Source organism: Mastigoproctus giganteus, chromosome 9, assembly GCF_048544385.1.
Source record: "Mastigoproctus giganteus isolate SK-2022 chromosome 9, ASM4854438v1, whole genome shotgun sequence".
Taxonomy (NCBI): Eukaryota; Metazoa; Arthropoda; class Arachnida; order Uropygi; family Thelyphonidae; genus Mastigoproctus; species Mastigoproctus giganteus.
The window spans coordinates 167,993,029-168,007,244 of NC_143583.1; the positions used below are offsets into that span (position 1 = coordinate 167,993,029).

At 39.0% G+C, this 14,216-nt stretch overlaps 1 protein-coding gene across 2 annotated transcripts in view; it reads right to left on the reverse strand.

Annotated features, from left to right (window-relative positions):
- LOC150080877 (DNA topoisomerase I, mitochondrial-like) overlaps positions 1–14,216 on the reverse strand; it is a 551,188-nt gene that overhangs the window by 216,681 nt on the left and 320,291 nt on the right. For both annotated transcript variants that reach the window (XM_090381550.1, XM_090381549.1), the window contains one exon: positions 1,321–1,443. In XM_090381550.1, coding sequence (XP_090237676.1) covers positions 1,321–1,443 — 123 coding nt within the window. The remainder of the gene's footprint in view (positions 1–1,320; positions 1,444–14,216) is intronic.

Here is a 14,216-nt window from a genome sequence, read left to right on the forward strand (position 1 = left end):
CAGTTTGACAATTCATGGTGTATTCAATAGTAAGAAAAAGTGGATGGGAGGACATGCTGTATGAAGTAATTAAATTTTTGGATATGGCGTACACATGGTAAGAATATATCCAGATCCTTGACATAACATGGCCTCAACAATGCTCCCCGCATACACACTACTCGCATTCCCTCCAGTCTGGCAGAGTAGAGGTAGCAAGATTATACACTAGGTGATCCGGAAGCCTCCTAAAGAGTTACCAATAGGTTTGGTCCGGTGTACTAACTAGCGGAAGGAGCAGCAGTGCGTAGCACACGCTTCTTGATTAGACCGGGGTTCGAGCCCGTCACCACCAAATACGGAGGATGCGGAAAGGTCAGGAAGAACCACCGCATATTCACAGAGCAATATGGCCTCAGTTGCTAATGCTCCTAAAAACCAAATAACAAACAAACTAACTAGCGGCCGGCCTGCGAACACCATTTTAGAGCTGTACCCTCGAAATGTAAGGAATATTGGATGTCGCCATGATGTTCATCCTAACCTCAAAAGTCATCAGTCATACTGCATGATGGAAGAGATGAGGAATGGTGGGCCAGAACTTAGCTCTGGAGACTAAACATGGGTTCCGTCACTTCAAGCCTCCAATAAGCAAAGTGGCGGAATTTCACCGTTGATGAGAGTCATCTACCACCTAGTATTTCCTGGTGACACAGAGGAGCAGTATTCCTCAATGTGGTGTGGGCACCACACTTCGACCCCTGCTTATGTTGGTTTACTCCTGGTTGGTCACCCACAGTATGCTTGTGCATAGAGGTTATACCCAGGATTACTAACAGTCCCACCATCGTGAAGGTGCAAGCAGAAGATTTGGCTGTTACAGACCCTCCGGACTTCGCCAAAATTGGGTCCACCTGACTTGAATGTCACCTGAATATCTGTTCCATCAGCATTTTAGACTCCCAGATAGCAAGTACAGCTTATCTGGCCTATCTGAGAGAATGTCTGTGTTAACCTCAAGGACAATATTAAATAAAGAAATATATTTTATTTCAGTCTCAATTCAAATATGGAGTGGACTCATGAACTTCAATATAACAATTAAAAACAAAGTGATGTCGAGTGATCGAAAACAAATGATATCTGAATTGAAATACATTTCTTCATATGAACATTAAAGACTGGCATTTGAACCGAATGGAAGGGAGAAATAGAAATCTGTGGTAAGTTCCGCATAACACTTTAGCAAATTACCTTATTTTCATATTTTTTTAAAATAATATATCTTGTATTTAATCAATTGCAAATAGATAACTTTTAAAAAGCAAAAGCTTTTCTTACTAATTTTTCTTCCTTTGTCAAATTTTTCCTTTCTTCAGATTTCATTTGATAATATTTATGGATTTCAACAAAGTTACACTTCTTCAAATCAGTTATTATTTCTCTTTCTTTTGGAGTCATTACCTGACAAACAAAATATATCCTATTAGATAAAACGATATTCATTTTTACTTCCAAGTTACACTCTATAACAAAAAAAAAAAAATCTGATATAGGATATTTTATAAAAAAGATTTATTTAGATGATCAACTGATAACAATTAAAAACATCATGCAATATCTTAAAGGATTACCAATAACATTATCATTTCAAGCAATTCTGTGACAAGATCTAAATTACAAAATTAAACAGTAAAATATACTGAAACCTCTGCCAGTTCACTGCTCACTACCCTATATGTACTCAATCAGAGGCTGAGCTAGGTTTTTGGAGCCCTTGGCAAATTCACGGCTATGCACCGATTGATTGAGTGATCTTGGTTTTTATGGCACAAGGGCAACTAAGGTCATGATGCACCAAGCCCAATATTTAAAAAGAATAGGAGCTGCGTATAGATTTTTGATAAATGGTGAAATCATAATAAATAATAATAAGTAGGGTCAGACCTCTTTAACAAACTTTTTTATAGCGCATTTTTCTATTTAGCGACTTTTTTTTAAAACTCCCTTTGGTAATTACATTTAAAATAGTTTCTGTAGGACAAATAAAATTTATCCATATAACAAATGGATTTCCAAGAGACTTACTGGGTACACATTTTTCACACCTCTGGCCCCGCAAGCATTTTAGGCAATATTGTTTTGCTAAGCCCGAAATTAGAGCGAAAGAGTAAAACATGGAACTAGAATTTTGAAAACTATGTTTACTACTACATATTTAAAATAACTTGACAACTAAAAAGGATAAAATACATAAAAAAAAAAAAAAAAAATATATATATATATATATATACACACATCGAATAAAATACATTAAAACACCGGGTTAAAAGCGATAAAACCGACCGTAGCTTTCGAAGGCTCCTGCCTTCTTCCTCAGCGGTAGCTTCCTTGTATTGCAGTGCATCTTAAGTACCAGCAGGTTTACGGTCTAAATCACGTGTTTATCACCACGTGTTCTCCTACGTACTGGGACCAGAAGCGGCTCGGGAGCACGTCATACGAAATCATTCATCCCTTCTGAGGATCGTAACCTCAAAGAGGGGATGAATCCGCAAACCTTTGTCTCTATTAATGTTCTCTGTTGAATTAATCCACAAACTCTCAAACCACTTGCGGTCCCAGAACCTATGCGCCCGATCAGTGATGATAGCTTCGTCCTGGGAGATCTGGTGTTGCTTCTCCCAAAAATGTTCGGCCACGGCGGACTTGCCATAATCTGCATTTCTTATTGCCCTTGTGTGCTCCCCCAGACATTCTTTGAGACGGCGCTTTGTTTTCCATACATAACATCTAGGACAACTAGGATAAATACAACAACAATCACAACAAATGATGAACCAAGATAAAACTGGACTGTGCCTGAACTGCACTCTCCCAAATACTGACCGATGGAGGACACCGATTCCATTTGAGAACTGTTAACCAAATGCATTGACTACAATCGGACCTTCGGGAGTCCACCCTGACTGTGACTGAAGCCTATCCTACTGAATATCCACCAGTGGATGGACCTGGATCCCACGAGTAACTACTTAATAAAAGACCAAGCATGATCTGCACAAATGTCATACAGACCTGGACTGAAAACCTGGACAGAGTATCTTCACTCCACTCCTGGGAATACCAAATGGGGCAGCCCTGACGCCTTGGCGCCCGACTGAAGCCACCCCACATGTATGCCCTGTTGGCGAATAGGCCAGCTCCCTTGCCTGGCCTACTTTCTACCCTTCCCTGGCAGGGGATGAGGGGACAGCCCTGCTGTCACCTCCCCTTCTCGCCACCCCTTCTTTTCCTTCTGGTGGGGCATGGGCATGCCCCACTGTAAACTGGAGTTGTCTTCCCTATCGGCTCCATACTTCTATCTATCTCCCCCCCAGTCTTCAGTCTCCCTCCCCACTCTACCTGCACGCTAGTGAACGCCCCACACAATCTAAATTCCACAAGTGAAAATCAATTTTGCCCACCATTTCTTTTGACCTCCTAGCACTTCCTCCTCAACGTGATCACATTTTTATTTATTTATTTTTTATTTATTTTTACTTATTTTATTTTATTTTATTTTTTATTTTTATTTATTTATTTTTTTTTTTTAGGTCCTAGCCACTGAAATCTCAGGAAATTAGGTGGCAGGACCTGCCAGAGTGAACTATATTCAAGTGGATACCTGGTCTGCCTCCACGGGGCGAAAGTGGGGCAACGTCGGGCCTCAGTAGAGGTCTGGCGGCTAAATGACCAGATGAACAACGGTACAAGACATCACACATATACAAAGTCCATACACTTTTAAATCTCTGGCTTTTCCAGTAAACTGGTTCACATACAATGTAACCTACGCGGAGATGGGGGAAACCCCTGGTGCCGCTTGACCCAAAACACACTTTACACTTCACTTTACACTTTACATAACATTCCCCACAATCCGGGCATTTAATACTATAAACGACTCCACTAGCATTCTCTTTTTGAATGGAGTCTTTTACTTGTGACACGATTGTGTACAGCTTCCGGCCTGGAATCTGCACACAACGCATCTGATAATTTCTTAGTACCCTAGTTATATGCACAGTTTTTTTTTTTTTTTTTATTATTATTATTATTATTGGTTGGTGAGAAACATTTAAAATCACAATATGAATTTACCCAACCCCAGAGGCCTGTTTGAAGAGCGAAAGAGATTATCATCTGCAATTTAGTAGCACATGTAAAAACTATCCAACTAACTGTCCCACATAATGAGAAGTTGAGCTGGTTAACTACTTTCTATGTATCCATAGCCAGTGGGCAGATCAAGGCGAATATTACATAGTGAATAATTTCTGTTAATTGGTCTCTGTGTGATACATCTGGAGCGCCATCAAATATTATACTATAATATTTAACTATTTAGATTTCTTTTATTTTACTTCTTATTTTTGATGCTAAAAAATTAATAAATTCATTCTGAATTTCTGGCAATAAATAATTAGTGTTGTGTTTAAATTTAAGTGTTGTGTCTGAGCGGCAAAATGGAACATTATTTGTGCCAGATACAAATAAGACCCACGGAAAACAATATACTGCATCTTTGTTTTTGCAATTAAATAACCATTTCCTATCTCTTTCTCTTTTTTTAATACCTTCATTTTTGTATTTCCAAGAATTATTGAAACATCAGCCATTAGTGACACGATACGTACTTAACACTATATGTTCAGGACCATGTTGCACTATAAAAGATCTGTTTTTGTTGATATTAATATTCCACATGTTTGGATCATTAAAATTCAGGCCGACATGTTCCATATTAATATTATTGCTGCCACCATTTTCTTCTACCAACTGTTCTTTGTTATTCTCCATACTTTTTATTCTTTTAAAATAACTTCTACTGTTTGGGCTTTTTCTTGAAATTCCATTACAATGGTATAATCATTGGTTTTATCCTCATTCAAATTATGTTCGTTTTTGTTATCACTGACATTTAGAGTATATTTGGAGTAGAAGAGAAGGGACTGCTTCTACAGGGATGGGATACACTTAAATAGAAAGGGCGCAAGAATATTTGCTGATGCTATCGAGGCAGTGTTAGGTGGGTCGGAAAACTGCTAGCTTGGGGGAGTACAAGGACTAACAGATTAACAGTAGCCACCGGCAGAGGTGAAAGTGATTCTTGCACTGCTTCTATTGGAACGAGCAGAAGTCTGGAAAACAAGATGCACGATATTTCAGAGACTGCTGGGAGTCATTGTGGTACAAGTAAACACATGGGTTGTGTTAGGGTAGCTAAGAAAAAGAACAGGTGCATGTATACTTGTGTGTACACCAATGCTAGGAATTTGGTAAATAAATTTGATGACTTTGAAGTTGGTTGGTGGAACAGACTCAAAGCATCAAAGGCGGATATTGTTGGGATATCAGATACGTGGAGTCACACAGATATAAGGAATGCAGAACTGGAATTTGGAAAGTACAACGTCTACAGAAAGAATAGACAGGATAGGAAGGGAGGAGGGGTTATGCTATTAGTTAAGAAACACATAAAATCCAAGGAGTGAAGCCAGTCGACATCGCTGGACAGTGCATGGTCAAGTCAGTTTGGTGTGACATAAGCATTGGGAAAGAAAAAATGAGAGGAGGAGTGTGTTATAGGCCTAATGACTCTGATGAGTATAATAAGAAACTGTACAGGGAAATAGAGTGGGCCAGTAAATCAGAGAGTCTTATAATGGGGGATTTTAATTTCCCAGATATTGACTGGAATTTGTGTTGTTGTTTGGTTTTTAGGAGCATTAGCAACTAAGGCCATATTGCTCCGGGATATGCGGTGGTCATTCTCTGACCTTTCCGCATCCTCCATATTTGGTGGTGATGGGCTCGAACCCCGGTCTAATGAAGAAGCGTGTGCTACGCACTGGAATTTGTGGGTTGGTCACTCACACATTAGTAAGACTTTTGTGGATTTATTGGATGATTGTTTTCTACATCAGCACGTTCGGGAGGCAACTAGAGAGATGGGAGAGGGAGTAATACTCTTGATTTGATTATCAGTAGTGATTCTTTATGCATTAAGAATCTTCAGATAGAGGAACCACTAGGTGGCAGTGATATCACAGTGTGCTGAAGTGGGATTTACTCAGAGGTAACTACCATCAGGGGTAAAGGGAAGGGTTATTGCTTTCGTAAAGGCGACTACAATGATTTTGCATCGACATTCACACATGAGGAGTTATTCCGCGAGGGGAATGCCAGAGGTGTACTCAACTCTGGCAGTAAGCTAGATAATCTTGTAATAACTGAGAATAGTAAAGTGGATGAGAAATTGTTGAAGATAAACACAAGAAATGCACCTGGGGTGGATGGGATCTATCCAGTTATATTAAAGGAGGCAGCAAAGGAAGTAAGCAAACCCTTAGCCATAATTATGGGAGCTTCCTTGGAATCAGGGGAGGTACCCATAGACTTGAGATGTGCAAATGTGACCCCAATTCACAAAGGAGGACCAAAGGGCAACACAAGTAATTATAGACCTGTTAGTTTAACTTCTGTTCCTGGAAAATTAATGGAGGCACTGGTTAAAGAAGCACTGCAGGATCATCTAGACAAGACTTCAGTTATAGCTCGGACACAGCATGGTTTTATTAAGGGGAAGTCTTGCCCGACCAATTTGATTGGATACTATGATGCAGTCACAAAAGAACTCGATGCAGGGAATAACTTTGATATTATATACTTGGATCTTAGAAAGGCTTTTGATACTGTTGCACATGGAAGACTGCTGCACTAATTGGAGCAGTGTGGCCTTGGAGGGAAATTGCTGCTATGGATAAAGGGATGGTTGAGTGGGAGAATATGGTAATCAATGGACACTGCTCATCGTGGACTAATGTTATTAGTGGAGTCCCTCAGGGTTCGGTGTTGGGTCCATTATTTCTGTATTTATAAATAATACTGATGATAGTATATTAAGCTTAATGTCCAAGTTTGCAGATGATACAAAGGTTGACAGGGTTGTTAAGGACACTACTGATGCTATGCTGCTGCAACAGGATCTGGAAAGGTTGAGCAGATGGGCTGAGAGGTGGCAAATGAAGTTTAACATTGAGAAATGTAAAGTACTACATTTGGGAAACAGCAACCCCAGAGCAAAGTATCAACTCTGTGGTACTACACTGACACTGGCAGAGAATGAAAAAGAGCTGGAGGTAATTGTGCAGGCAGATATGAAGTTCTCTGAGCAGTGCAGACGGGCTGCAAGAGTAGCTCATGGTGCCTTATCAATGATATATACAGGAATTTTTGTAGCAGGGATAAGGAGGTGATCATTCCCTTGTATAAGGCAATGGTGAGGCCACACCTTGAGTACTGTATACAGGTCTGGAGGCCTCATTTCAAGAAGGATGTAGAGCTGCTGGCACGAGTACAGAGAAGGGCAACAAGATTAGTACTCGTTCCAGCAGCTCTACATCCTTCTTGAAATGAGGCCTCCAGACCTGTATACAGTACTCAAGGTGGAACAAAGGGTTGCTCTTACGAAGAAAGGCTTAAGTTTTGCAAATTTCAGTGTCTGGAGACTAGGCACCTGCAAGGTGATCTGATAGAGGTGTATAAAGCCTTGAATGGTTTGAACATGCTCAATGCTGATGGGATTCTGCCTCTTGCTCATAGTAATCACCTGAGAGGGCATAAATTCAAATTGAGGAAAGACAGATGTAGGATAGATGTGCGGAAATTTGCCTTTAGCCAGCGAGAACAGACTTCCATCCTTTGTTGTGGAAGTGGATAGCCTAAATAAATTTAAGGCTCAGCTGGACAGGTATTTCGAACAAATGGAGGGGTGAAGTGGAAGTTTTTTTTTTTTTTTATGGCTGATGCTGCATAAGCTTGCTTTATGCTATTTATTGTAAGTCTGTTTTGAAAACTAGAGGAATGTTTTTTTATTTCCTCTTTATGCAGTCTCTTTCTATGCGTACTTGATGTCTGCTTTTTTCCTTTAGTGGCATGTCTAAAATTAACTTGGCTTGTGTTGTTTTATATAAATTATAAATTACAATAATCATGATTACCTGTTTATATAGCAAGCACAAAAACATTATATGCACATCATTTATAACTTCTAACTTATTCAGTATTGTAGAATATACATAACGTGTGAACTGCGAACTGTTATGCATTCGAGCATGCGCTGATGAAGAGGTCACATGATTGGTCGGTCTCTCTAAAGTTACATTCTGGGTGGAAATAGATCTATGCAGGCTTAAATCACCCTCTGAAAACATGCCATTTTGCAAAAATTATTATTTGCCCCACCCTCTGCTCTCATCCTGATGCGACATCATCTAGGGATGCCATTTCATCAGCTAGCCTCGGGTGTCAAAATAGCTTGGCAAGGAACTGATGTGGCCTGTCAGTAGCGCCCTTCTAATACCAGTGCCCTTGGCACCTGCCCCAATGCCAAGGCATTCCTATGCTACTGCACTCAACACTATAAACTGAGATCAAAATAAGTCCCTTCCTTCCTCTCCCCTCTATTATATTTATATCGGATTAGTGAGAGTCCATTTATCATAGTGCACTGTTTTATTTCCTTCCTCAACATGAACAAAATAACGGAAAGCTCGAAGAGAGGTTAGTAACTTTCTTTAAAATAAAGTTGTTCTCTTTGTGTTAAATTAATAGCTTCCTTTAAACCAAACATACATTTAAATAAATATTTCCTTAGCTTTAAACTGGTCTTTTCCCCCATTTGGCTTGGCTCATCTGGACATAACCTATACACATTTCAGAATGGCCTGCTGGGAGAGATTTTGTTGTATAAAAAGAGAGATTGTATGATTTCATGGCTGCTAACTTCTGACCTTTGAAAAGATGGCAATTAAGCATTTCTGAGCAGGAAGAAAACAGAAGGAAAAACAAGAGGTTTTTTTTTTTTTTTCTTTTTTTGGGAAAAAGCAGGTATTTTTAAAATCCACACCTCACAAGAAATTAAAATTTCACTGGAAAAATATGTATTTATATTAAAATACTGTGAATTTATGTGTGTTTATGAAGACAGTATGCTTTTAAACTTTAGCTTACATAACATTTTTGTGTCTGTGTATTTCTGTTTGGACATACTGTTTCTAGACTTGACTGTCAAAAGCATTTCCAAACAGACAAGATCTGAACTCAGTGTTTATTTTTCTAAACTGGCTGAATATTCTCTCACACTCAGCATGATTATGAGTCATCGCTAAAATTCCAAGCATGACTTGAGATAATCTGGTATTTCAAGATTCCTTGTGCATTTGTCATTTCCCCAACCAAGGAACAATATACATCAATTCTTTCTTCCTTCATAACAGGTACTCACACAAACTCACAGGAATGATTTTGCAAAAAATCGATTGCTTCATCTATTTCTTTATCTTTAAAAACATCAAGAAGTACTGGAAACTTGCCCACAAAAAATTTCAACTTTGAAAGAGATGCAGTGCCAATTGATGAAATTCATGCTACCTTGGCATTTATAAGAACACTATTCTCAATGGGAACTACTGCATCATGCGGTCCATCATTTCCCAAACTTTTTTAGTCATGGAACACTTTTCATCTCACAACATATTCATGGAACACTTTTCATCTCACAACATATTCGGGGAACACTTTTCATCTCACAACATATTCATGGAACACTTACGAAACAAGTTTAGAGGGAGCCAAAGAACTGTTTGCTAATATTTTATTACACATGTTGCACTGTGCACCAGGAGCATCTTTATTTCCAACATATGTAAAGCCGAAGTTCAAATAACTGTCATCATATTTTCATTTTGGTCTTTTATTGGTTGGTTCTTGTTTTTTCACTTCAAATTTTTTGGGAACAAAAGGCTGCGTTTGTTCATCCTCGCTTTGAAGTGTGATAATATTGTGTTTGTTTTCATTGGCCACAGTTGCACTACTAGAAGTACTTTGCTTCTCATTATAAAGTTGCCCTTTTCAACCACAAATCCATGGTCACATATTTTAATAATAATATTTTGAAATACTAATAATTATCAAAAAAAAAAAAGTGTAGAAGGAAGTGAGTTTAATTATGATATTGGTTCGCTTCCTCCTCTCCTTCAACCCATGTACTCCAGGCTAAATCCCATACGAATGGCATATTAAATGACCACATTGCTACTTTTTCGTAGATGTCATTACCTCTACGCAGCATACTTCTCTATGTAAAAGCCCACCAAAATAAAGTGTTCCGCGGTCTATTTGATTATTAGTCTATGCCAGTATATTAATAACTGGTGGGGGGGGAGTTAAAAACGATTTTTCACGGCACACTTGTTCACATTCGTGGAAAACTAGTGTTCCACGGAACACAGTTTGGGAAATGCTGATGCAGTCATATGAAGCTATAAAGTACTTCCTCTCTGAACAAAATAACATAATCTCCTGCTCCGTGGTGTTACGAATTGTCAAGTCATACTGTGTGTCCAGGAGCTTGGCATATTTTTGCGTTGTGTACACCATATCCAAATATATCATTACTTTATACATTATGTCCTTGTCACCTTTTCTTACTACTGAATATACCATGAATAGTCAAACTCACAAAACAAACTTCTATTCTGTGAAAAGATCCAAACTTCCCAAACAATTCCTCATTCATTTCACAAATATATGTGGTCTCTGTTCCAACCTCAATGATATCCATTTTCGGGCACAGGCTGCTAAGGCCCACTTAATTTTTTTGACAGAATCCAAAATATTGGTTATTAAATCACAGCTGTCCTAATTACTTGAATATGGAGAGTACAACGTATATAGGAAGGGCAGGAGAGGTAGCGGGAGGTATGTTCTTAGTTAAGAAGAATATTAAATCTAAAGTAGTGCAGTGCATCCAGTTGACTTGAGTGACAAGCAATGCCAAATCAGTTTGGTGTGACGTAAGCACTGGGAAAACAAAATTGAGAATAGGAGTGTGTTAAGGCCTAATGACTGTGATGAGTATACCAAACAGCTATACAGGCAAATCAAGTGAGCCAGCAAATTAGAATGTCTCATAATGAGGGATTTTAACTTTCCAGATGTTGACTAGAATTTCTTGGTTGGTCACTCACACACTAGCAAGACTTTTGTAGATTATTTGGATAACTGTTTTCTACAGCAGCATGTTAGAGAAGCAGCAAGAGGAAGCAATATTCTTGATCTGGTTATCAACAGTGATTTTTTCATGCATAAACACATTGACTGCCAAGGCTTATTTGGGTAAACTGGTTTCCAACGCCAATTTGAGTTAGGCATGTTAAATTATTCAAAACCCAAATTATAATATATATTCATCACCAAAACCCATAAAAAAAGCTTACGTTGTAAAAAAAAAAAAAAAAAAAAAAAGCCTCGGAAATTATCTCATAGTTGGCATATGTAATAGAAAATTCTTCACGGCAGCCAACTATGAGTTAACTCAACATGTTGTAACTTGCAGAATTCTCATATATCAATCTGTGCTGTGTGTAAATCTGCTGCAGTGACACAGACTTTGTCGTGTATGTTGTATTTAGTACATTGTTACTAAATACATGGATAAGAAGAGACCACTAACTGAAGGAGAGCTTGAGCTCTATGCTAATATGAGTGACTCAGAATTTTAAGAGCTTTTTGACGAGTTGTATGGTTCTGGTTCATAGACTGATCGGATCAAATACTGTTGTATTATTCAGTGCTAAGAAAAACCAGCAGATGTCTGAAAAAAAACAAAACTGCTATATATATTATAGAAATATACAGGGTGATTCACCACCAGTGCGACAAACTTGCAGGAGGTGTAGGGGGCACAAAGACGAATCGGAATCACATAGCATTGCAGGGTCCAAAATGCCTTCATCATGCAGTAGAGGACATTGAACGGGAGGTCACGTGAACAGCGATCCCGCTGGAAGTCAGCATTTGCGAGCCGTTTCTGTTGAAGAAACCAAGTAGCAAATGTCCTCCGGAGTGGATAATCCGCAGGCTCCAATGATTGGACGCGTTGCAGATGGCATGGACTCATTTGGTTTGTTGACAGTATCCTCCATACAGTGGATTGGGAAATACTCAATCTTTGGCCTATTGCTCGAGTACTCGTACTCGGATTGCCTTCTGCAAGACGTAGGACATTCTCCTCATTGTCTGGCATCCTCGTTGTTCGCTCTCGATTCATGGTACCTCTCGTGAAACAACCAGTCTCACGTAACCTTCTGTGCATACGTGCAAAAATCGTATGACGAGGAGCACGCCTGTGCGGGAAATGTTCCTGGTACAAGCGCAGAGCAGCGCGCCCGTTACAGTCCACAGCTCCATACACGATGTGCATGTCGGTTAGTTCAATGTTTGAATACTTGTCCATCCTACTGCCTCGGGAACTGGTTCGCAAATGCTGACTCCCAGCGGGATTGCTGTTCACGCGACCTCCTGTTCAACATCCTCGACCGCATGACGAAGGCATTTTGGACCCTGCAATGCTATGTGATTCCAATTCATCTTTGTGCCCCCTACACATCCTGCAAGTTTGTCGCACTGGTAGTGAATCACCCTGTATATGCATAATGCATACATCCTTTTCTGTAAAGTTACAGGTTTCTCTGAATTTCGGACATTTTTTGGTGGAACCCATAACTTGATGGAAAAGTTACATTGAATCTTTGATTGGAGAAAAATTTCTAAACGTTCCAAGAAGATTAGGTCTGAACGTAAAATTTATTATTTAGAATTTCAGCTGGCTATACCACAAACTGAAAAAAACACACGCCCGACTAAGCAGTGTAGAGCATGAACGAGAAATAAAAAATGCCGTGGAACACGCTATTATTGTCCAGTGCGCTAAAATAAGCTAGATCTTTGTGTGAAGAATATATTTTTTTTTTGTGAATAAATTCTGTTTTCTGATGCCATGGTTGATTTTTTCATTCTTATCCCAGAAGCCAACTGTCCATCAGTTGCACATATTTGCTACGAATATACTCGTAGCTGTGCCTGAAAGGCAAGTCTAACCAGTCCGAGTTAACTTGCTGCGTCCTGGGCCAGATCGTCAAATACGAATTAACTCATAGTCGGCATTCAACGTGTTAAAAGTCTGCAGGTAAAAAACTCACTGGGTAGCAGAAATCACAGTATACTAATGTGGAATTTATTTAAAGACATAACTACTGTCAAGGGTATAGGGAAAGGCTTTTGCTTTCATAAGGGTGGCTAGAGTGGTCTCAGTCAGATTTTAAATTGTGTATAATGGCACCAACTGATAATGCTACCAGGCTTTTCATACCAACAAAGAAATACTGTTCAAGGCATAGACTTAAATGGATGTCAGATGAACTATTGAGACAAGTGGCAGAAAAGAAAAGTACATGGGATGCATATAAATTATTGGGTGATACAGAAGCCCATGGCAGATATAAATTTGTCTGTAATCAAGTCACAAAGGAGGTTAGGCAAGCTAAGGAAGATTATGAGAAGTCTCTGACAAAGAATGCAAAGAAAAACAGCAAAGACTATACTTACATTAACAGTACAGAAAGTGGTTGAATCACACTGGGCTGCTATGTTTATGGGTTAACTTTTGATAATCCTCCTCCTCAGGTTGCAGATAAATTGAATAGGTATTTTACACTTACACATGAAAATTCTTTAGGGTAGGTAGGGGATGCCAGAAGTTTATCAAACTTTAACGAGGAGCTAAGGCAGATTATGAGAAGCTGGACATAAAAAAAGGCACTTGGGGCAGATGGAATCAATCCAATTATATTAAGCGAGGCAGCAAAGGATGTAACCAAACCATTACCCTTAATTATGAGAGCATCCTTGGATTCAGGGGAGGTCCCTAAGGACTGGAGATATGTTAATGTATTCCAAATTCATAAAAAGGAATCAAAAGGTGATGTGAGTAATTACAAACCTGTTAGCTTAACATCAATTCCAGGGAAAATAATGGAATCACTGGTGAAAGAAGTAAAGCAGGACCATTACAACAGGCATGCAATTATATTGTAATCACAGGATTGAATTGTTAAGGGGGCAGTCTTGTCAACCAATCTGAGAGGTTTCTGTGATGCAGTGACCAAGGAACCGGATGCAAAGACTTAATTTTGATATCACATACTTGGATTTCAGGAAGGCTTTTGACATAAATGACTACAGCAATGTGCCATTAAGGGCAAGTTATTGCCATGAATAAAGTGATGGTAAAGTGAAAGAAGACAGAAGGCACTACTCTTCATTAACTACTGTGATTGTGGAGTTCCTCA